The sequence below is a fragment of the Vanacampus margaritifer genome, chromosome 3 (genome assembly GCF_051991255.1).
Source record: "Vanacampus margaritifer isolate UIUO_Vmar chromosome 3, RoL_Vmar_1.0, whole genome shotgun sequence".
Taxonomy (NCBI): Eukaryota; Metazoa; Chordata; class Actinopteri; order Syngnathiformes; family Syngnathidae; genus Vanacampus; species Vanacampus margaritifer.
Genome location: NC_135434.1, coordinates 15976920 through 16002454, shown reverse-complemented (window position 1 = coordinate 16002454; position 25535 = coordinate 15976920). Strand labels below are relative to the sequence as shown.

Sequence of the window (25535 nt, the reverse complement as noted above, 5' to 3'; positions counted from 1 at the left end):
AATGTAACTTTAAAACTGGAAAAAAATGTGTGTGTGTGGGGGGTTAAATGACAGAAATTAAATTGTAAAAATGTGCAATTCTACGGTAAATTCGTTGTTATTAATTAACTAATGTATTCTTTTTTTTTTAACTACAAATACTGTAATGTCCTAAATGGTAAAATTCATTGACATTGTATTAACATTTATGTTAAAAGGACATCTTTTTTTTTCTTTTTTTTTTTTAAATTATTATTATTATTTTTTTTATTTTTTATTTTTTTTTAAAGGACATCTAATGAGATATAGGGAAAGGGAAAAGCTTGTGAGGGTGAATTATATGCAAAGGGGATGCTGCCTCTGCTTTAAGAAATCAGCACTAACAAACTAAGTATACATTTAATGTGAGCTAAAATTACACACACAAAAACAGTGGTCGTCTAATATCCCTGAGATTGTAGGTTCAACCCCCTTTGTGAACATGTTGAAAAATGCTATATAAATGAATAACCATAATAGTAAACTGTTGCCATTTTAAACCCAATATAATTTTTTTTTACATGTTTTGAAAGATGGATCACATTACTTTTTTTGTCATATACAGTTATATTACATCACACACATATTATAAAACCTCTTTTCATAAAATAATGTCATTCAAAACAACTAATAACAGCCCATTTCTGTAATTTTTAATCATTAACGTTTACCTACTATATTTCTAGGTACCGGTAATTTAATTGTTTTAAAATGTGAAAATGTTTCTAATTAAACATTTAAAAACAGCCTGAAGATGAGGCAAAATGTTGGGGAAATTACAACTGAAAACGGTATTTTATTTACGAAAAAACACATTTTTATGAGAAGTAAGAAAGAATACGTTTCTGTTATTTCACTGTATTTTTTTGAGGCCCCAGGTGCCGGAAATTTACTTGGGGGGTTTACATGTTTGTTTTAAACACAGTATATGCTTCCCATTTGATTTCCTGTCCATCTATCTAAATATCTTTCTTTTATCCCTCTTCTTTGTCAGCTGATCAGTCGCATCCCAACGTTGTCTGCTCTGTGCACGCTCCACACGGAGGAGCTTCAAACGTTCCAGCAGCTTCATCCAGAAACAGTCAACGTTCTCTTCCCCCCGCTCTATAAAGAACTCTTCAATCCCGACCCGAACTCTGCCATGTCCATGCCCAAGTGACCGCCTATAGCAACCATTGCAACAAACAATTTCAGTGGAGTAACAAGACAACGAGAGGACCACGATGTCTGACAAAAAAGAATGGCAATATCTACTATGTCCTTGTCATATTTCACCGCCCCTCTTGTTTCATTTGAGACTGGGAAGGAGAGCGATCCGCCAGAAACTTACAGTTACTGCCAACAATACTAGGAATGTCCAGCACTTATCCCATCCTGTTCACCGATACAGTCTGAAGAATGTATATAGAAATGAAACATGCCCCAAGCCACAACCTTAGCAGGGGCTTCTTGTCTCCTGACCAGAAATGTACAGACTTTAAAAATCAAGGAACAATTTATGTTGTCAGTCTTAAAATATGGGTACATTTATTTTCAATTTGAAAAAGAAAATCCTTTTGGTTGTTTTTTTTTTCTGAGATGAAGAAATAGTTTTAAAATGCTGAATGGGGGAGGGAAGTGTGGAATTAGAAAAGCTATTGTAGATATTCTCCTAGTACAGAGCGGATTCCAGTATTACTTCTGTTGAAATAAGTTAGTCCTAATTTAAATATACAACGGTCCACTGCGGCTGATTAATCCTTGTCTAAGTGTTTTAATTTTAACTGATAGTTTCTTGTGTACAGAATTGTAAAGTTAAGACTTGTAAAGGATTATTGGGTAAAACTGGGAAGGGATTTTCCTTTGTTTATATATAGAAGCCTTGTCTGGATTTTGTTGTATATGTATAGAAGGAATAGCATCTTTCTGATATAAATGTGTAGAGATGTAAAGAACATATGATGGAATAACAAAAAAAAAATGCCTTTTCAAGGTGAAAATGTATACAGTAATATTCTATATTGTTGCTGCAATAACTAAATCCCAAAAAGCTGGATTGCTTTTGAACAATCATACAGAAACAACCAATCTGAAAATGCAATTTCAAAATAAAATTCATCTCTTCATCAAGAAAACTCCCCTAACCATGCCCCATATACAGTATTCCTTATGAAAGGGCCTTGGCTTCAGGGTGGTGGGAATTTTCCCCACTGTAGAGCAAGATGAGAATAGAAACGTAATCTTAATTTAAGGTAACGTTCTAATCTTCAAAGACCTGAATCATTGCTGTATCCCCTCATCCCTCCCATCACTATTTGCACAATCGCGTCCCTGGACATCCTGGACCACTCCGGGCTGTGAATATGAAGGAAGCCAGTGAGCAATAATTTTACACTGCCTTTTTTTTTTTTTTTTTCAATCTTAAAGATCTCCTTTTCCATTTTTTTGTTATTCAGAACAGGGTAGCAATTTCAACTAAAATGCACTATATTAGAAGGTACTAAATTCCATCACAGGCTCTGTTTTTAGTGTTTAGACACAATATGGGCTGTGGTTAGGACATGCAACAGAGCACTGGTTGTCAGATGTAAACAAAAATCATCTTAAATACCAATGATCACTTCTTAAATGACAATTTATACCGAAAAATGTGATTGACAATCACCTTGCTTGTTTTTTGTTAGCAGTTACATATTTAATAGCACTTACAAATTGTTTATTTCGTGTGAAATTGTTCTGCCTTAATGTTTTAAGTATAATTTGGCCACTGAGTAACAAAAAGCTGCGTGAGCTCAACCGTTTGTTGGTCGGACACTTATTTACGAAAACTACAGACTTGGCTTAGGAGGTTTGTGCAGTTCTGCTTTTAGCCACTTGATGCTTCGTGACTGACAGGTATGACCATGATTTTCCTGAATAGACAAAACAAACCAATAATGATGCTTTTCGTCTTAAAGATTAGACAAGCAGAACATGATGACAGTAAATTAATTAATATAAATCATATATCATTTGGGAAAGCACTTCTGTGGAACTAACTACTGCGTATTTCACTGATGTTGTACTGTATGTGCACAAATGTGCTCATTTGCTGATATCTGAATACCAATGTTCCTTACACAGTGGCCAAATGTAATGCTTGTTGTATGCATGGTCATAATTGTTAAATTAGCTCAACTCAAACATGGATTTCGTTTATTCAACCTCTCGCCCCACAATCGGAATCAGTGGCCGGTGACTCTGTAAGACAATCACTTGCTCATTAAGGCTTGATGCACTACACAGCATCTCTCAGGGAGCAGCTCTTTTCCGACTTTGCATTAGAAGAGGGTTTAATATTTTTGGAATTTACAAAAAAAAAAAAAAAATACAAGTTTTTAATTATAATAGAATGACTTTTTGCGAATAAAAAAAAAATGCAGCGTATGCTAGAAATGGAATCTGCCCAGACAAGGCTTTGATTAGTATGTGTCTGTGTGTGCAGGGCATGAATTCACTGTCCAAATGTTGTCAACGCCCAGATTATATGATAAGCATTGTGACGTATTATAGCACAAGGAGAAATCGTATCAATGTGCTCTTGTCATCACTTATGTTGACTGCTTATTTTGCTGCTTTTGGGGCCATGTGGGAAGTTCACGGGCAAATTGTGAATCATGCGACATCACAACAACGCAGGACAGCGAATTCCAACTCTGACTCTGAAATTTTTGTGTGAGATGTTTTTATTTTATTTCCCTTGTTAGACTGTGAATCAGAGAGGTGGGATGGGCTTGTGAGAGGATGTGCTGGCAAGAACGAGTGGTAACATAACACTGTAAGTAAGACACTGTAGCAATAAGAACTGGAGGCATTTACTACTGTCATGTTTGCATTGTAAGATTATTTTTTATTTTATTACTATTTACTATTATTATTGTTCTTCTTATGTCTACTATTCTCTATTACTATTAGCCTATTGTTGTTCTGTTATATTTGCATGACGTTTCATTGCAATGAAACATTTGGGGCATATTTGTGTTTTCTCACGATATTGTGGGGTTCTGGGAGGGATTATTGGCAAGGGTGGGTTTAAGACGGGATGCAGAATTAAGTCAGTTTTAAATGATTTTCCAACAATATGAAGGACTTTTAAATAAAATATTATTATTTATACACAAGGAATTTAAGAGATACTGTTCAACTTGGGTGAAAACGCTTTTTTTTTTTTTCTAGAACTTTTGAATGTGTGAGTTGCTATCACCAGTCAGTGAACGGCCCATTCTGTACTGGCCTTATTGAACCGGATCAGAGACCCTCATACCCATGCTGTGGGGGAAGGTCAACTTTTCTGAATGTTATGGAGTCGTTTGTTCAGTGTGAGGGACTGAACTCAGTACGCCTTTACCACTCCATCAACACAGACAAACACATTTGCAAGCGCACAAGAAAACTAGTCCACATTCCACATGATGGCTCTGACAAATTGCACCGACATTTTAATACACTTGTTTTTGAAGTACATTTCCAACACTTTGTCCAACACACTAAACCCATAAAACCGTCCTACCTTTCTTGAAAAACACCCGAGTGTGTGTGTGTGTGTGTGTGTGTGTGTGTGTGTGTGTGTATGCATGTGTGCCTGTGTGTGTGTGTGTGTGTGTGAGAGAGAGACAGCGATACAGTGAGACTGAGACAATGTTTTGTCTACCAATGCTTTGTAAGCTTTCTCGATGCATTACACATGCGTGCAATTCAAGTAGTGTTGAAAGTTGTTAATTTATTTTTTAGAATGTCTTTGCGTGCAAGTAAGAGCAAACAAAATAAAATGTAGCAATCTGTAACCAATACCTAAAATAAGGTATTTGGGGTTACAGAACCTCTTTTACACAGGACTAACAAAATAAAATAAAATTTAAAAAAATCTACATAAAAAAAAAGGAAATGTTTTCTTTTGTTTTCAAAGTGCCATAGCTAGTGAAAAGAGGAATGATTGGAAGTGGGCCGTAGATGCTTTACTGTCTTGAGTTTACTTGAGAAACCAATCATGAAAACTGGAAACTCAAGGAAAACGTGCATTTGATGACACTGGCAAACAGGTTTTTTTTACATTTTATGCTTTCTTCATTTGGTCATGTAGGACTCTGCAGGACTCTGAGCTCTGACTATCAATCCATGAGCTCCTCTGTGGAAACACTTTCTTTTTCACATCAGAATGATATGATGTGTGTGTGCATGTATACATTTGCATTTAATTGCGTCGCAGACACCCACGTTACGGATTAGAATGGGTTGAAGTTCAGAGCTATGCAGGGCCCTTTACTGAGTCCTCCTTTGATATGTGTACATACAATGTGAAGGTCTGAAGTGTTTTTTGTTAAATTCTATATTTTATCGCTTTTTGTAGACATTTTGTTGTGGGAAGAAAAAAAATACAATAAATTTTATGGGTGAATTTCTGTCTCGTTTTCCTTTCTTACACGTACACAACAATATTATTGATTTGAGCAAGGCACTTGTATAACTGCGCACCTCGGATGATATAATTGAACCATGTAGATAGATTATCCTTTTTCAGCAATTCAACTTTGCTCATTAAAAAAAAAACAATATATTAGCATATACTGTATATGACATGTATGATACTTGAAATGGATACATTTGTGTAAGTCACTAATTTTAATTTGTTGCTTTTTTTCTTCTTCTACTGTATCTGTTGTATGCCAATCAATGTGTTTAAGGGCTGAGCACAGTGTGAGTTCCGAGTTGTCCGAGCATGACTTGCAATGTAGGTGTGTCCTTTTTCCTACTTCATGGCTCAAAGGGAACCGGTGCTTTTAGCCTAGACGTTTTTTTCCCCCTCATCCTCTCGTTCTGCTTCCCCTGGCGTGGGCTCTGCCTCAATGCTGTTCTTGCATGTGTCCAGATGCTTCCTTAAAGCTGAACAAGAGAAACATCAGTAAGCGACATGTCGCTCCAATATGATAGTCATTAGCACAAGAAAGAGAATACTGACAAGGCTTTGAGGAAGTCCATGATTCCATCATGAATAATTTGGTTTGATTTGTTATAGAAATCTTGGAGAGGACATAAGAGGAGGAAGAGGAAACACAACATACCTTTGAAATATCAAAACAACTGTGACTGTATGTTTGTGTGTTTGTTTGCCGCGCTTGTTTGTTTTTCAGCACAGTTCCTTTCCGAGCAAGTTATCCTCTAGATGCTGGTCTCGTGTCTACCCAGAGACATTAATTAATAGCTAATCAAAGCTAATGTCTCAGCAGCACATTGCCAGCACAAAGACATGATTAATACGTAATCAAAGGCTGCGCAGCGCAAACGCACAAAGCAGAAGCCACCCCCAGCCACCCCGCCTTCGAACACCACTGTTGTTATAGAAATAAACGAACGCTCGCGGCTTAATTAGCTGGCTGTTGAGATGTGTTGTCTTCATTTGAAGTTGCTGAGGATTTATCTCCGAGCCAACTTTGGCCTCCTGAGTGACAACATTGAGGTGACATGGCGCATTAACTCGGAACTCATATTTTATCGCACGCTGTCTTCCTCTCGGATTTCAAATCCAATTGCTTTATGAACTTTTCTAACCTGAGAGGCCCAACGCGTGGCAGCAAGCACCGCAGATGTGTTTTTGCAGAAAAGCATTGATGGCAGAATCTCCAAGGTTGTCAGGGCCAAATAGCATCTCGCCCATGCTGCTACAGTGCAAGGAACAGAGAGAGCATCAAAAATGACAAATATGATTTATGTTAACTTGTTTTAGACAACCTATGCAGAACTTGAGATAAGTTCTACTGTTGAAGTTGGTGTATACCTGTGCATTTCTGCCATAATGACTGTTGGATCGGTCAGCTCCTCACCTACTCCTGTCATATGCAAAATACACAATTCACAAAATGTTAAGGGTTTAGGCTTCCAGATGACATTTCTGGATGAACCTAAATGCATTAAAAAAAAAACCCTTTACAGATTAAATTAATTTGACTTTCTCAAAACTTCTGAATGCACTTGTCCACCTGTTTAATGTGCCAGTATTTTCTGCACAACTTTCTGGTCTTAGACATGGAGCTGAAACGCAAAATTCACTACAGGTGTTTTTATTTCTACCCATTCTATTTCGAACATGCATAGAAATAAAAGTACAACTTGTGTGTGTGTGGGGGGGGGGGGGCAGCAAGCTTAAACCTGTAAAATATAAAGGGAAAAAAACAGCAAAAAAGTTAGAAATAAAAAGAACAATATATACTGCTTACACGTTCAAAAAGGAGTAGGAGGCACATACGTATCTATTCCTTCCCCCGTATATTTACTTCATTATTAATGTCTTTCATATCTATCTGAACATAAAATAAAAATCCCAATATTCAAATTTATAATACATTGCGCAACACCATTTTTTTTAATTTACAATCACTAACCCATCAATATAATGGTTGATACTATATATGATACTATCTTGCCTACACATCATCAACAATATACATTCACGTTACAGCTTATTCCAATTCTGTACTTAACCCAGCCGCTCTTCCTCTTCATACCACTCCAAAATATTTCTTTTATATTTACTTTTGAACTGATTAATTGTTGGAAATTGTTGCAGTTGTCATGTTTGGGTTCTGTTTTTCTTTGTGTGTCTCCCTTGGTCTTGTTAAGTGTAACTTTGCCCTTCCTCGTGTCAACCAATCAGTGCACTTAGCCACTTTTGTCTTGCCCCAGGTGTGTCTTGTTTTGTCATTATTGTGTGTTTATGTGTATTTAGTCTCCTGTGTCGCCTCTGTCGGTGTCGATTCATTGTTGTTTTCCTCCCGTCATGCTGCCAGTTTTTTGCCTTGGTGCCCCCCTACGTTTTGTTTCACTTGCCATTTGGAGTTTGCTTTTGTTTAGTAAAATTAAATTCCTTTTTTTACATCACCTCTGCCTCCTTGCCCTGCTTCCCTGCGTTTGGGTCCGCAACCACCACTACCCCCGTGACATGACTTGTTACGCAAAAAATAAAAAAATAAAATAGCTCGACATGTGCATTTAAAAGTTTAGAGAAGATCAATTTAAAGTAACCTGTAAAAGTTATATTGCATTTAGCTCCCAATTATATGTGACCAACACTTACAGGTTTGTGAGACTCACCTTGTAGATCAAGTACCAGCAGTTCTCTGCATGAGTACTCATAAGTCCAGTGTGAGAAGGCTAGGAGTAGCTCTTCCAAAGAACAGGAAGGTGTGATCTCCTCTCCTGTGTTGTTGTTGTACTTTTGGAAGTTACCAGACATGTTCCGTTCAATAGTCAGCCACTGTCCATTCGAATGCCAAAGCACCAATGACACATCCAAAAATCTGGCACGGTGACATGACAAATTAATATAGAATCAACAATGCGTAAAAGTGCAAAAGTGAAATCACACCAATGCACATACTTTGGTGAATGTTTAATGCTAGCAGGTTTGAGATGATTAAAAACTTGCATCATCTTGTGTGCTGCCCTCTGCTGCTGGATCTCCTTTAACAAAACACAAAATCTCACATTGAAAATCGCAATGGACTATGGCAGACAGGCTTAGAGAAGTCAAACAACTTGAGACAGCATCCATGAGTAATTACACTCACGCCTGCCACTTTAGTAGCACAGAGAGCACATGTTAATGATATCAGCTGTAAATGTCCAAATTTGCCTCCAACTGGAAGTCTAAACAATGTCATAGCTTTAAGAGTTTTTGAACTAACCCTCAAACAAAGCTGCAGCGCTGTGCTACCATGAAAGTACTTCTGCCAGGCAGACACCACTTCTGGTCTGAAGGCTTTGACCACGTACACCGTTCCAGTTATGAGCGCATCCTTTTCGGCCCAGGTGCATAGCACCCTGCAGCCCTGCCGCAGGCCCCCATCTAGCGAACCCTGTTCACTAGGAAGAGGCTGAAGCATTGCAGACAGGCCTCGAGAAGACCATGAGGAGACTGTGCGGGATTCAGGCTCAGCCTCTGAGTGAACTTGCTCCAGGAAGTAAATACTCACCTCTTCGCCACCTACAAGAAATGACAGAGCAAAAGTAAATGGAGGGTGTTGAATTAATATTAGGATAATGTAAAATAACAGTAAGCAACTAGAAATTATTTGATGTGGATATGCATCAAAAAGTGTACCTAGAATGGAAACAGGAGTAAATGGGATGGTGTGGGCCAGTCTCATCAGATTGTTTCTTTCCATGGCTGTTCACATACACAAACACACAAACTTAGTAAGGACTTAACTATTCCATAATAGTAGCGATATCATGGCTGCAAAAGATGAGATGCGTTAAAAAATACATATGTGATATTACGGTAATATATGAATACAATTATTTTTTCTGTAAGTTCATTTTATGAATACCTGAATAATGTGGATACAACATATCCGTGGAGTGGAATGAGGAACTCCCTGAAATAATGACAGGACAGTCATTTTGTACTATGCACACACACACACGCTCACAAATCAATTTTAGAAATACCTTCAGCAACAACACCACTCTGCAACCTAGAGTAGGCATACAAAAAAAAAATGTTGATTCAACGATCCATGCACATTAGTCAGCCAAAAGAGGGCAGTCAGACAGAAGGCAGACTTACGAAGATCTGCGGCTCATTGATCTCGCACAGCTGCTCCATGCTGAATGCGTGGGGCTGAAAACATCCTGATTGAAACACACACACACAAACACACCTCTGCACTGTATTCCCTACACTATATACTTGATTTTATTGGCATGGTTGCTCAGATTTACAGTACCTGATGAGAAAAAGTTTGCTTCTGCAAATCCATGGGATCGAAATCTTGAAAAAAGAAAAGTCAGCAAAATGTTAAACGTTATTAAACAATAAGATGGCGAATAACATGCATTTTGGTACTCTGTCATAACCAGCTTGTCGTTATGTGCCGCAATGTACTCAACACTTGCTGGCTAAAAGCTGGCATTATGTATGCACTTCATTTAAGAAGTGTGTTTGGTCCTTACTAAGTTGACTGAGGCTAGTTGAAGCTGACCAACATGCAGGCCCTCCTTTCAACCTTCGCCATCTTTTCCAGCAAGCGTCAGACAAAAATGTGTGCATGGTTCCCTAGTAAAACAAAAACAAAAACAATAACATAAGCAATTATACTGTTGCATGGGAACTGTTTTAAGGGTATGCATGAAGAAGACATACCAAATCCATCCATTTTCCTAACCGCTTGTCCTCACAAGGGTCGCGGGGGTTGCTGGAGCCTATCCCAGCTGGCTTCGGGCAGTAGGCGGGGTACACCCTGAACTGGTTGCCAGCCAATTGCAGGGCACACAGAGACGAACAACCATACTCACAATCACACCTATGGACAATTTAGAGTGTCCAATCAACCTGCCATGCATGTCTTTGGAATGTGGGAGGAAACCAGAGCACCCGGAGAAAACCCACGCAAGCACGGGGAGAACATGCAAACTCCACCCAAGAAGGCCGAAGCTCGGACTCGATCTCAAGTCCTCTGCACTGGGAGGCGGACGTGCTAACCAGTCAGCCACAGTGCCGCCCGACATACCAAATATACTGTCAATATTTAAAAAGTAGAATATTGGGAAACCAACTTACATTGTCTGCATTGATTTCCTGTATTTTGACAGTTTTCCTCTTCGGGCTTCTTCTTCTGTTCAAGGCTTGGGTAAAGTCAGATGACTTGGACCACTCTGTAGAATCAAATATTAAAAAACACTCAGACCAAACGATTCAACGCGTTTTCAAGCCGAAGCTTAAGTTCACTCATATAATTATGATAGGCAAAGTTCTAACTCACAAATGGCAATAGTACCTCTGCTACTGTTCCACTGCAACGATGTGTCATCTCTGAAACTTCTTTTACCACTTTGTATGTTCAGTGCTTCGTCAAGGTAAGGAAACGATCCCCCTCGTGGAATCGGGGATGCCCCAAAGAAAGTCATATTCTCCACACTTGATGACAGAGATCTGCAGTAGCCATAAGAGTAGGCCGACCTTGGAGATTTCATAAAAAGTCTGGTCTGGGAATTCAGTTGGCTATCCTCCTGGCAGAAGATAAAATTGTCAAAATCCGAGGTTTTTTCTAGGGTCAGAAAGAAGAAGATTCCTAGTAGGTCTCAATACTTCTAAATTGGAGAGATGTTCATGCACTCGCTCTTCCTGTTCATCATCTCCACTAACTTCTTCTTCCTCCTCTTCCATGTCAATTTCCTCACAATTTGGGTACAGGTGAAAATCGCAGCTCCACAGTTTAGAATGTGGTGACTCCAGCGGTCCACGTGACTCATGAGGTGTCTGATCACTGAAGCCACTAAGATGGCTTCCAACTCCATGAAGGTGCAAAACTGTAGGGTCGGATGCACTAGGATGGTGAGCATCAGGAAACTGTGAAGTAAAAAAAAATAAGATAATGATTTTTGATTTACTGTACTATTAAAAAAAAAAACATTTACATGCTATTGCAAGAAGATTGCAAGATACCTCTTTTACGCCATCCTCCGTTTGTCCTTCTCTCCCTCCCCTGCTCCCTCTGATTCCCAGGTGGGACTCCTGTGGCGCATGTCTAAGAAGGCAGCCTTTGATCAACGAAGGCGGAGTACTTTTATAAGGCTTGCTCATCAGTCGTCTCATATTTGCCGCATCGTAGTCCGCACCACCTCTGTGCAGAGTCCAGCTGTGAGGGAGGACGGGTGGGGAGGTTTGGCTCAGTCGGGACTGAGCCAGGCGGGTCTCCTCTTGATGTAGATTGTCAGAGGCGGAGAGCAGGGTCAGTGTGTCCACAGCTAACGCTGATAGGTCCTGAAGTTGACCCAGCTCAGAGTCCAGCTTTGTAAGACTGTCCTGAATGATGTCGACTTTCTCTGAGACTTCCCCCACCATCGTGCACATCTCTTCTGCTCTACTTGAACACATACTGGATAAATACATTTCTTGCACTGATACTGTACATTATTTCTAGATTTTTAAAAAAACTATACTACATACTACACAAATTGTGCAACGTCAAAATCGAAATGGCACATAATATGATTTATGATTATTATTAGAGCTGTTAAAATTTTTTAATCATATTTATCACATCTTAGAATTTTGATTAATCACGATTAATCGCTTAATTAAAAAGGCTTTTGTATCAAAAAATTTTGTCCACCAGATTTAAAGAGCACCTTTTATGCGTTATTTATTTATTTTACATTTAATGATATGAGGACATCTTCAAAATAATTTATCACTGCACACGCCCATCCTCCTCTTTTTCTAATCAGTTAATTACTTGCATAATTTAAAATGGGGAAAAAAATAGTTTGACATGAACAAATATCATTAATGTCATACGTAAACATTTATTAAATGCTTTACTTTAATGCAAGTAGTTATGTTTATTGCTCAAACACAACCTGTGCTACCTTTAACGTAACCATCCTCTGTCAAAATAAAGGATCATCTGTGGTCAAAATTAATATTGCGATTAATCTGAGTTAATACATGATTAATGCGATATTTTTTTTGTGATTAATGAATTAGTTAACGCTTTAACTTTGACAGCACGAGTTATTATACAACCTGTCAGCTGTGACTCTGATCCTGTTCATCTGACTGCTATGAAGATCTTGATTCTTCTCAAAGAGGTAGGCCTGTACACATTTCTCCTCAAATTCATAGAGCTTCTTGCGGTCATCACGGGCTAAATAGAGCTCTGGCGAAAGTACCAGAAAAGAGGCTGTAGTACTACACACTTAATAATCTACAATAAAAAAAAAAATCTAATAACAAATTATACAATAAAAAGTAGTACTCACTAAGTCCGGAGCTTCTTTCATCTCCATCAGCATTTCCATTAAGTCGCTTGTAAATGGCTAGCAAACCAAAAGTCATGTGACTGAGGAGAATTAGGGGTGAAGGCAGCCATGGTCTGTCCTGATAGGTCATTATGTAGCGATAGCGGTTGTACTTCCACAATTTATTGGATGTTGATGCCATATCGAAGTAGATGTTGCTGAAAATAAAAAGACAATCTGCAGGTTAAAAAGTGTCTCCCTTTGTAATCAAATTTTAATGCAGACATATGGTAACTCACTTAAAAAATGCAATGAGAATGTTGACCATGATGATGTACTGAAAAAACATATAGACAGCTTGAAGGAATGCCGTGAGAAAGGAAGCGGGAGCACACGGATGACCATCATCACAAGCTGGTGATACAAACACATTCCATTCAGTCCAACATATTTGACAGATTAGTGTAGATTATAAAATGCAAACAGACATCAATATTATAACACAAGAGAGTGATTAAAAATAAATTGGCATGAAAGCAACGCATTCTCTATTATTCTCTTTGAAAAAAAAGTTACACAGAGCCTCAACATATTATAGTTTTAAGTAAGATATGAGGTATTTTCTTAATCACAAGTAGGGCTACAACTAATAATTATTTTATTGACAATTATTTTGTCAGTTAATTGATTAATTGGATTTTTTAAAAATGTTTTAATTTCCATCCCTAAAATACAAAAAAACCTTATTTCAAATTGACAGACAAAAAATGTAAAAGCATTAATTAAGATTCAGTTACTGGTTTGGTCTGTGAAAATGAGCAAAAATGTTGATCATTGTTTCCCAAAGATGTTTGCAAGTGTTTTATTTTGATTCAATACAAAGATGAAAAGTCTGCTTTCACGGACGACGACAGAAATCTGTGATTATTTACTGTTTAAAGGCTGAAATTCAAATGATTTGGACAATTTGAAGTCAACAAGTGATGATTAATCGATTACCAAAATAATTATCAATTAATTTGATAATCAATTAGATGTTGATTAATCGATTACACCTCTAATCACAAGGTAATCAAGTGAAGTTTTTACTGAATCACTAACGATCTATTTCTGATGCGTAGACTTCTCCATAGATCATCCAGTAAGGCTGGAACACAACGTCACGGGCCAAACTCCATGATGGATCCTCATCTGGCGAGAGGATGGCCTTCCTGGATACCCCAAAACTGAGCAGCACAATTGCCATCATCACCACGATAAAGAACATGTTAGAGGTCTGGATGGAAACAAGACAAATAATGATTGGCAGTATATTTTCCAAATGTTCAAAAGTAATCCATCTTACCCACATACCATTTTGGTGATCATTGTAAGGTAGGGACCAGCATGTTGATTGACAGCCAGCAGATCCATCACTCTCACAAACCAAAATATAATGTCCAGACAGTAGACGATTCGTCCGGCTGTCCGGAATGGGTCAGCTTGCCAACGCATCACCAAACCAAATAGGAAGAGTACGATGGCAATGAAGTCCGATAAGTTCCAGTACTCTGAGAACCAAATCTTCATTTTCTGACTCAGCTTTCTTGGTTCTGACATTAACACCTGAAAAGAGGTTTACATAAATCATAACTATTAGTAATAAAACATTCTCCATAGAGGATAATTATTAGTAATGATTAAGAGGTGTCAAAATTTGTGAGTTAATTTTGAGTTAATTTAATGTTCCTTTATCGCCACTAATTTTTGTAACGCATAATTAAGTACTTTATCAGACTTTTCCACTTCAGTACACCCAACACCACAAGTCCCACTGATTGGTTTTCTCACCTCTCTGGTTTTCTCCACTGCTGTAGCCAATATATATAAAATGACTAACCACTCCTGGACACATGGTTGTTCATCCATCTTCACTAAGATGGTGTAGGAGAATAACACCAGGAAGGCTAAGTATGCCATCTACAGTTAACACAGACACAGGAAGATAAAGAGATTTTTTTTTGAAGGGAAAAAAGATATACAAGGCATATCCATTTGAAAAAAAAATCTTTTTTAAGTGCAATGCGGAGGACATAAATGCATTTATTTTTTTTTATTTTTTATTTTTTCTGGAATAAATGGATTTATTGATGTATCAAAAAAATAATACAATTAATATTAAAACGATTCTTCCTGTCAACACCTACTGTATGGAACCAGAACTTGACAACAGGCGCTGTGTAGAATTCATAGAGTCTAGTGATCCAGGACACAGTGTGTAAAGTGATTTGGAAAAGTCCTCCAGACCCTGAACCAAGACGTGGGTCCTGGCATGGTTGTCCATGCTCTGCATCATGGTTAGCCTGTGAGTGGGAATTTCAAAATGGGTTAGTGGGAAGCATTCTGTTGAAGTTTTTGGACTCTGCTGTGTACAGTATGTACCATGTGATCAGTTTCATCGTGCGTTGTTCCTGACTTAAGGGTGTCACGTCCAAAAATAATTGCCTCATGAGACTGGGGAACATGACACATTTCAGCTTTACTTTTGAATTCCAGAAGCAGAATGGCAGGAGGCAGAAGAAGACTCAAAATGATCTGAAAAAGAGCAAAGAAGTCTAAAAAAAAAAATACACATAAGCACAACAAGTCTCATTCAACACTGAGCCATTAAAATCAAACTAGATTTCTTTTCGGAGCTGTGCTAGTTCAGATACTAAACAGGTTACTTACATATGAGTGTGTATTTGTGAGTTTCAGTGGTCGTATATCAAGAGTGTTGATCATACTATAAATTTTCTCAAGGTCATGAAAAAATCTAGCCGCACTCCCATTACCTTCAAATATGAGTTTTTTCTCATGTTGAGCGAGCCAGTCCAGAGATCAGTGAGGAGCGTCTGCGTACAAGAGTGCGAAACAAAAGGTCTGTGGCATGACGAAACTGCAATTTGCAGGCTGGTGAAGTGGCTCCATGCTTCCATTTCAGAAGTGAGCAGCTTCATTGCCATCTTCTCATTCTGACGAAATGCGCAATCTAAGACATTCACTGCCAGCTGCCCAAATTCCCTAAGACACAAAACACAAGCACCGAAACTATATTATTCGTTAACATGTTCACATTCACACCTTAGGACAATAAAGAACCTTCAATGAACCTAACCTGCAAGTTTTTGGATTGTGAGAGGGAAATTGAAGTAGGAGAAAAACTCATAAGCAAGGACAGAAAACTCCACAGAGGAAGGCCAGAGCCAGGACTTGAACCCCCAACAACCTATATACCATGCTGTTATGAATCATGAATGTGTAAATTGTGTGACTCACAGGGAATATGCTTTGAATCGTTCCGCAATGTGGTCATCCGTGCTGCTTTGCCGTGCCTTAAAGGCCATGGAGCGGTAAATCTTGCAGGCCACTGCGGCCCGAGCCAGAGCCTCTTCACCATGCTGCCATAGGAACAGCGCCATCTGCTGGCGTTGCTGAAGCACGGCCCACACAAAGACGTCATTAAAGTTGAACGAAAAAATCTGTGGCGCTTCACAAAGACCGGGACTCCATGCAGCCTTTTCACTGCTGCTGCGTGGCACATTCTGGTCCTAGATTGAAAAATTATTCAAGAATACCAATCGGAAGTGACCAACAAAATTGAAAAGACAATAGAGAAAAATTAGAGGGTATATTCTCACAAAAACAAGCCATTTGATGATAATAAAAGTACCTCTTAATTCCTTCCCCATTGAAAAGATTAGAAGAATTGTCACCCACCTTGCGCTTGTAAGGCTGAGCAGTTCTAAAGAAATGGGGGTCCTGAGGACTTCCACTCCATTGAGAGTTTGGTATTATTCCCATTTTTTGTTCAGACAAGGAAGAGGTACTGACACGTCTACTTTCCTGTAATCACCACACACAAAAATACAAAATAACGGAACTAGAATGAATCAAGGGTAAAAAACTAACGTTGTCCACCTTCTTCTGCAGTCTGTTGTAGGCAGTTCTGAAGTGTTTGCGTGTGTAGGTGCTGCGGTACGCTCCTCCTATCAGGTACTCTATGACCAAGCCCATGTCAATGAGAGACAGCCGGTAACCTAGAGGTAAAGAGGTCTGCACACACACATATCCACATATGCACATCAAGTAAATGGACATTTTAAGCTACATATTGCCAAACAAACATTCTTTTACTTCTTTGAACATTATTTTTAACACTGACCTGTTTCACGTCCTCAACAAGGTGATGAAGAAAATGGTCAGTCTGCCCCTGAGGCTGAGAAGCAAAGACTTACATAGTTATTAATAAGAATAATAAACAACATATAGTTCAAAATATGGGAGAAGAGCTGAATTATAATTATATTGAGAAATGTATCCAATCAGCTTTTATTGGTGAGCTATATACCTTTAAAGGAAATGCCTTTACAGTAAATAGCAAGAAACGTGTTGCATCATACCCTCTTGAACTGAGCCGCGCAGTCCATCCATCCATCCATTTTCCTAACCGCTCATTCCTCACATATCAAATTATATCGTAACCGTCCTTCAATCATATGGCACCCCATGTATCAAGAAACATACCAAATTGTCTTTTATTGGAGAGATGCACACCCCTAATTAACTCATTCACTGCCATTATTGGCTATAGACGTCCAAAATTCATTTGAACTATTTCTATTAGTTTCCCATTTTTGCTACTTATGTTAACAAGAGTATGAAAACCTAGAAAAAAAAATATTGTACATTTAGAACAGATATAAAATTTTTGATTAATCGTGAGTTAACTATTGAAGTCAAGCGATTAATTACAATTTAAAAATTGAATCGTCTGACGCCCCTAATTTTTTTAAATCATTTCTTTCTTTTTTTAATTAGGGGCATCAGGCAATATTTTTTTTTTATTGTAATTAATCACATGGCTTCACTAGTTAACTCATCTATCACATATTTTATATCTGTTCTAAATGTGCAATATTTTTTTCTCTAGGTTTTCATACTCTTGTTAAAAAAAAAGTGGGAAAAAATGTGAAACTAATAGAAATAGTTCAAATGAATTTTTGACGTCTATAGCCGTCAATGCAGTGAATGAGTTATAATGGTTACTTTTTAAAATGATGCAGCAGTCAGATTAAGGAGTCTGTATATTGAGCAGTGGCGCTGGCTCTAGTTTGTTTCTGAGGGAGACTTATTATGCCAGCATTATAAATAAGTAAACATATATTTGAATACACAAAAGATGAAGGCAAGTATAAGTGGAAGAGAATCAAGTGTATACATGACAAAGAGTCTTGTGATCTTAACGGCATTCTAAACAGTTGAACTGAATGCAAATGACCAAAAGCCACAAAGAATCTCTTGAGCCTGAGTTTGCTGTTGTTGTGATTGTTCTTTTTTCAGTCACAACCATTGTTTACAATCCGCGCTTCAAAAGAGAGAGAAAAATTAAGTGGCTTTCCACTGTTTGTGCAGCAAGGGTAGACCACATTCAAAGGAAAAGGGAAAAAAATAACAAGCCAAAGAAAACAAGGGGGAGAAAGTATTCTGTTGAAAGAAAATGCGATTGAGAGCCATGAATACTTGTAGATTAGTTAATATTATACAGTATAATCAATCACCATGTTATAGAGTTCCTCCAGGCGATCCACAGTGAGGAAGTGGCTCATAGTCAAGCCGTTGTCAATCAGCAGTTTAACAAAACTGACGCGGTCCATCACCAAAGCATCCAACATGGCCTGTTCCAATGAACCCACCTATGAATCACAATTAACAGCACCAATGAATATATGTCATATTGCGCTTTGTGAATTAATAGTGGTAACCTCTCACGATTTGAAGATTCTATTTGATTTGATTACAAGTCAGGAGCTACTTTTCAATTTGATTGCCGAATCTTGAATCAATGCATTAAAAAGCACACTACTCAAAAAATGTTGACGTGTGAAATCTAAAACTAAAATTAAAATGCACTGTAACCTTTACATTTGAACTTATGTTGAGCTTTTATAAAACTTTTGATTTCACATGCCCACTTGTTCAATGTTTCAGTACTTTTAGCACAAGTTGATGTCCGCTGACAGGTAACTGAATGGCAAAATGCATACCACCTGTTTGATCCATGTATCGACCAATAAATTCAAAGTGGGTCGCTTCTACGGCCTTTCTGTGACTCTTCCAGTCTCTCTGTACATCTGTTGCAACCTACTAATTACACCCTGTTACACTCTGACTCACCCCAGTGGCCACTTCCCTCTCAGAATATCAAGTTTGATGCCTGGCAGTGAGTGGCATGTTGTACACATGTACACATGCAGGTTAAGAACAATAATATCAGATACAGTATGCGTCACTTAACAGTAAATTGTAGGGATAGACCGATTATCGGCCAGGCCAATTATTGGTGCTAATATTAAGTATTTTGACAAATATCTGTATTAGCCTTTAAAAAAAAAAATTGGCCAGCCAATTGAAGATCAATTTTCAGTTAACTTTATAAGAGATGCTGTTGACCCTGGGAATCCTCTGCACCTTTTGTGATTGTTTGAAATTATAACAAAGATAAGAAAAAAATTTAACATTTCAGATATTTTGAAATTTTGGAAGACTTTATTTACAGGTGAAATTAATACGGAGCTGTTTTCATTTAAGTTTTTAAAGCTTGATGATCCTGGGAACTCCCTGAACTTGTTGTTAGAATTTCAAATATAATTATTTCTATTGTCTAATTAAAGAATTAAAAAAAAAACTTAAACATTTTAAAATCTGAAAAGTTGTTCAATAAGTTCAAGTTAATAACTGGATTTTTTTTATTTTTATAAATTTTCACGCCAATATGTGTTTCCCTTTTACTGAAAATGAATATCTACTCCAATTGTCGGTTATCGGCCTCCTTCGCTACGAATAATCGGCATCAGCCTTGAAAAAAAACACATCGGCCTATCTTTAGTAAATAGACAGTAAAAAAATACAAATAAAAAATTATATCAGCACAAAATATGAGTTGGGCGTGTAGTATAAAATCAGGCTTAGTCTAACCTGCCAATGTTGTCCATACACCAGAACGTTTTTCTGTGCAATATCAGGCCTGTCCCATGCTAGAGTCATACTCAGCTGCTCTGCAGCGCTGGCCTTTGTGCCTGTTCATAATATAGATCAATATAAAAAAAAAAATCAGACACTTCATTGACACAGATCTTTCACATCTTATTTAATGTCTGAGAAAAAATATATATATTAATGATGGCTATTTCACTTAGATGGTACAGTACCTTTGAGAATAGCGTTCAAAATGGCGGCATCTGGGGCCATCTGGTCTTCTGACTCTGAATCAAAGATGGTTATCTGTAACAATGAATAAATAATATAATGCATTCCAGACATGTGACTGACCATAGCAAATCAAATATAATTGTTCTTTCACCTACAGATTGTCTGTGGTCCATACATTCCAGAAGGAGAACGCAAAGGCGAGATGCTTCCTTTCTATCGACTCCAAACGCTTCTCCAATCCTTACAAGGAAGCCCTGTTTAATGTCTGCATCTAACTGCCTAAAACACATTTGAAGAATGACTGCTTTTGACCAATCTCAGAGACAAATACTCGGAAGTATTTTTTTGCTAACTAAAGTTACATTAGACGACGTATGCATACCTGTCAACATCAGTGTGCTTATGTAAAAAGGCAAACAGGTCTGCAGCCCTTCCAGATCCCTCAAACACAAAGACTGGCACAGGGGGGGTATTTTTGACATAGTCCAGCACTGTGGACACAATGGCGGGACCTCCTTCCAATACCACACACACCATTGGCACTCTTTGGTTCAATCCTATGGAACGCACATAGCAAAAAAAAAAATCCTTATGTGGCATGCATTTCCATTAGAACCCATCCCGACTGGCGTTTGGGAGGGGGCATGCAAAGTACAGCCAATCACAGTGCACATATAGACATTAGACAAACAACCATTCACACTCATATTCGAACCTAGGACAATTTAGTGGTTTCTATTAATCTAGCATGCCTGTTTTTGGAAGGTGTGAGGAAGACAGTTTAGACAGAGAAAGCCCAGGATGCAACACGGAGGAAAAGCAAACTCCACACAGGAAGGCCGGAGCCCTGATTCAAACCCACAACCTGAGAACTTTGAGTCAGATGTGCTAAGCAATTGTTCACCAGACCACTGTGGTTGAATATGAATCTGTTGTTTTGGTTTTCTTTCACTTTATTGCTTGGGGGAAGCAAACAAAGACTGTAATATCAATATTATGTTTTTTAAAAAAAAATGGACTCACGAGGATGGATCTTCAGCAGTTGAATGTGTTTCTCCAGCTTCTTCCTGAAGCCTTCTTGGCAACCATATTTTCCTAACGTCCCATCGTCCACCAGAAGAAAGTGGGAGTGGAAACTGTTAAGATAGGCCCTCTTGCTCAAAGGATTCCCCAGTGGCTGGTAAGGCCTGAAAACCTGAATAGTGAAGAGGAGCCATTCAAAGGAATGTGCGGAATATCCTTAAAATGATATTAACAAAGAACATCATTTCAAGACATACATCTCTTCCTATAAGGTCTGTGTTGTTGTCTATCACTCCCCAAGGTGTGATCCCAATTGTGTTCCTCTTCCTCAGGTTGTGGCCACCAAAAGTTTTTGTTGCCTCGCCCACATACTTGGACACACCTAAGGCGAGATGGCAAGAAGAAACAGATGATTGTATTGTCTGTGAACATCTTACAAATCTTAATGAAAACCCTAAATTCACTACGTTCGCAAGAATTTATACGTGATAATTGATAGCAGCTTTATCGGCCTTCAGATTCATAAAAAGGCCGCCCAGCCCATAATTGGTCTATCCCTAATTGCAAACATACCATTCAAAATGTACTTCATATGAAATTTAACTGAGCCAATGTGCCCAATCTAAACAATGTATATTTTACACAGGGTTCTTGTTATTCTACAGTAAAACTGTGGAAATGTGCATATACACAAATATAAAAACATCTTTACCACAAATTACGTGTTTATTTTATTACCTTAAAATAGGTGCGTTGCAACAAATAAAAAACTGTTTTGTAAAAGCAAATGAAAGGTCAATATTCAAAGGAAACACATTTTATCGAAGAGTTTACACCCACATTTTATTCCCTTTACGAAAACATGCTGATATTTATCACCACTTTCTTGCAAAAGAAAGGATTGAAACATTTAATCCAAAATAAGTTTTAAAGTATTCAAGCATTTAAAAGAAATAGAAGTACCTATGGAGACCTGGTTTACAGATTGTGAGTGATTTTGTTGTACTCTGACCGTTTTACGTGACAAAAATGCTTGCAACCTACTAAACAAAATGTCATAAAAAAGTGAATACACACTACGAACAAAGCTAGATTGAAAATAAGATATTTTGGATCCATTAAAATAAATTGGATCATTTCCCATTGCACGCCTGAAATGTAACTGAGTGTCATTATTCTGCTTTGTAAATGGCCGTGAGGCTGCCATGAAAACAGATTATCATTAGTTGGGAAATTGGACCATTTTGTCAAAATAACACTTACCAGTATTAACGCCATCAGTAAGTATCCAAGCACCTGTGCTGCGGGCTGCAGTGATCAGGCCTTTACTGAAGGCTTGTTTGACTTTGGGAGGAAGGGTGAAGTTCTCAGACCCTCCATGGACACTAAGTAGGACCTTGGGCCTCTCCATCTGCCATTCCCTCAGCATCAGCTGGAGAAGCACCTCTGGCTTCGAGTCCACGGCCACACGCGCATACTACCAAGGAAGCATATTGGAAAAATAAGAGCTTGTTATCTCCACTCAAGTTTGAGATCATCCGGTCCAAACTGCATCATGTCATCACTAACCTTAGCCCGACAGACTCGTGTTGCACTGTCTTGAAAGTCTATGGTCCCGTAGGCGTTGGTGGGACTGGCTCTGGTGTGTTGCTCCAAGGACCAGTCCTCTGGAACATCCTGTTCAGGACTAGGAAAGATGAATGTAGGGGGAGGGGCCTCTTGCCAAGAGTGTTCCACCATTAGACGACCACAGCAACACCTAGACAAACAATATTTTTTATTGTTGTTTATTGTATTTTAAAGCAGAGTAAGTAATGGGAAGTAAGGGAAGCAAAAACAAAAGTAAAACTGAGAAACTGGCATTAATGTTGCAAAGGCAAAAACACATCAAGTGCATAACTGTAAATTCACTAGAATTGAGGGATAATGAATTGGGAGTTACTGCCACATGTTGGAATTATCGGTACATGCATGCAATCATTCTTAAATCATACCTGATCAAGTTTTGACATACTTGACATACTGGGATGCATCTGTAAGAAGTGGGAAATTACATTTTTATCAAGTAGACCACATGGTTCCTGTTCCTGTTCCTGAAAAGAATTCTGTATGCCAAATCCAATCCTTCTCTCTCTCAGGAAAATTAGATTGTCACCTTCCTAAAATAATGATTTATGCCAATTTTTGACCTTTTGGGGGGCTAATTAATCTCATGTTGCTAACCACCTCCGACAAAATTGCCTATATCCTAAATTGAAGATATGAAATTCTACACCCGAAAGGAAACAATTGATAAATAGATTACATTCAGAAAGAAATTACAATGCCATTATTTTAAGCAGGTGACGAAACACAGCCACTTCAGTTGTACCAGGTTTTACATTTACAGAGAATTATTACCGGTAAATCTTTGAATTTATTTTTGTGATTGTTGTGCATGTTGGCTAAGCTAAATTCATTGATCCTGGAGGAAATGCATATGTACCTGTGTAGATCTCGGGAGGAGGGGATAAACTTCACACATTCTCTCTTGGAGAACGTTTCCTCAATCCATGACTTGTGCGACTGGAATATGGAAGGAGAATATTATGTTTCACAAATACAGCTAACAGTAATGCTGATCAACAATAAACATACTACTACTACTAGTCCAAATTGTGAGAATGTAACAGTTTTGATTCAATTATCAATACTTATCGATCAGATTCCTAATCGGTTCTCTTGAGCTTCTGATTGGGCGTGGAAATGAAATAATATAAATGGTTCAGTTGTTTTTTTCTTTTTTTAAGTCATTTGATTGTGGCGACCAATGACTGACAGGGACTAAGCTGAGAATCAAACAACAGCATCTGTCGCGCTAACAATTTTGTCAAGTTATCCTTAGGAACAATTGATACAACTTTAAACTTTTTTTCAACTTCTCTCAGATCTCCTTTAATCAGCCATGTATAGAAATAGAAATGTTTCACTGGATGGATGGATTTACTATGACTAATATATGAATATATAACACTTTGACTAATAGCATTTGGAAATCACTAGCAGCGACTCCCCCCTCTCCCGTAACCCTCAACACTCAGAATTTTTTACCTCCTCCCTTTTTCCGTTATTCTCACCGTGATGTGAGCCCACAACTGAGAATGATGTTACTAGTTCAAAGGGCATCACCAGCAGCCCAGCCCTGTTATAAATAAAAGTCAGAATCTCCACTTTTCACTCCCTTCTTTCCCCTCCAATTCGTCAACAAAATCACACTCAAAAACGGGGCGCTTAAAGCGGCCTCAAATGTAACTGAAGTCAGGTCATCTTGGCAAAGGAGAAGTGCTCACTAACACAGACTTAGACAAGTTTTTGAATAATATTTCAGATAAATTAGCCTCAGGTGTGAAGTCTTCGAACTTTGACAGTTCAATTAAAGATCAGAGCAAAACAAGTGTTGTGTTTATATTTTTAGTCTGTGTATTGTACACTTTATCCTCAGTATTTTCTTCATACTGCTCCCAGTTTCTCAAGGTCTCTCCGTCTCCTGAGTGAGCAGCATTTCAAGCAACATTTAACAAAGGCCTGACGTGAAGTATTGTTGGAAGGAAATATACACACATCACATCCCTTTCCTGAGATTTGTGTACATGTTTGCAATTGGTGCCCTCCCTGAAATACAAAGCCACACTGCCAAATTGTGTTGTTGTTGTTGTTTTTACAGTAAATGCGACAAATTGGGAAAACAGTGTTAACTCCATTATCGACCATAAACACGAATTAAGGGGGGAAACTGAAGGAAAATTCTGGACACGAATCTCCAACCCAATAACTTGATTCAGCAGCTCAGTCGTGCTTAACAATGTTGTTTTTTGTTCACCTAACACGAGTGTCTGATTACAGTAGACCTTCAACACTGAATTAATTAACATACAAACGTGTGGCTAGTAGCCTAGTAATTATTTGGACTGCGAGTATTCTGTAGCGGACATTGTTTCAGCGCATACTAACAAATTAAGGTTAGCAGCCGAAAATTTAAGGCCAGAATTTTCTTATACTGTATTTTATTAAAAGCTACAAATAAATAAACGAGATTCCAGCCACGAATTCGCGAGTTATGCTCCATATGTGTAACACTTCTATATTAATACGTGAGAGTATCAGGGTGCTCAGCAACTCACCATATCTGGAGGAATACTGTAGTTTGAGTCGTGTACATCAACACGTGTTTTTCCGCAGAGCACGCCTATATTATTGGTAGCATATCAATGGCAAGCGTGGCCCTGTTATCAGCCATTAGAAGTCCAAAGGGTAATTAGTCTTCGAAAGTAGATTTGAGAAGTTCGCGGTCTCCGCCTCCAGAACACTTCCTCCATTATAGTTCTCATTCGGTTCCCCCGTTAGCGGGGTTCATGCCCGAACGTGTGTCGGTGTTGTCTTACGTAAAATGTGATGCTAATCGAGCCTTTTAGCAGACACGCTTGTCTTGTTGCAAGGTTTTCAATCGATAAGAGCGTAAATTAATCGTT

At 38.2% G+C, this 25535-nt stretch overlaps 2 protein-coding genes across 3 annotated transcripts in view; one reads left to right on the top strand and one right to left on the bottom strand.

The window, feature by feature from the left end:
- The window catches only part of rorb (RAR-related orphan receptor B), a 30766-nt gene extending 25335 nt beyond the window's left edge, over nucleotides 1-5431 (top strand). For both annotated transcript variants that reach the window (XM_077560566.1, XM_077560565.1), the window contains exon 10: nucleotides 1013-5431. In XM_077560566.1, coding sequence (XP_077416692.1) covers nucleotides 1013-1177 — 165 coding nt within the window. In that variant the 3' untranslated portion in view covers nucleotides 1178-5431. The remainder of the gene's footprint in view (nucleotides 1-1012) is intronic.
- On the bottom strand, nucleotides 4440-25363 carry trpm6 (transient receptor potential cation channel, subfamily M, member 6). The gene is made up of 41 exons (XM_077560563.1): nucleotides 25188-25363; nucleotides 23513-23592; nucleotides 23022-23060; nucleotides 22597-22786; nucleotides 22291-22504; nucleotides 21285-21409; nucleotides 21028-21199; nucleotides 20387-20561; nucleotides 20160-20283; nucleotides 20004-20076; nucleotides 19771-19871; nucleotides 18354-18488; nucleotides 16958-17011; nucleotides 16714-16848; nucleotides 16513-16638; nucleotides 16072-16343; nucleotides 15588-15816; nucleotides 15196-15348; nucleotides 14961-15116; nucleotides 14605-14733; nucleotides 14128-14379; nucleotides 13876-14050; nucleotides 13074-13188; nucleotides 12796-12992; nucleotides 12560-12692; nucleotides 11477-11894; nucleotides 11120-11380; nucleotides 10809-11040; nucleotides 10592-10686; nucleotides 9985-10087; nucleotides 9759-9802; nucleotides 9599-9663; nucleotides 9481-9506; nucleotides 9360-9407; nucleotides 9131-9196; nucleotides 8715-9013; nucleotides 8408-8490; nucleotides 8122-8327; nucleotides 6809-6860; nucleotides 6583-6692; nucleotides 4440-5916 (listed from the first exon to the last, which is right to left on the bottom strand). The coding sequence occupies exons 1-41, from the start codon at nucleotides 25188-25190 to the stop codon at nucleotides 5819-5821; spliced, it is 5763 nt and encodes a 1920-aa protein (XP_077416689.1). The 5' UTR covers nucleotides 25191-25363; the 3' UTR covers nucleotides 4440-5818.
- Between the last annotated feature and the right edge of the window lie 172 nt (nucleotides 25364-25535).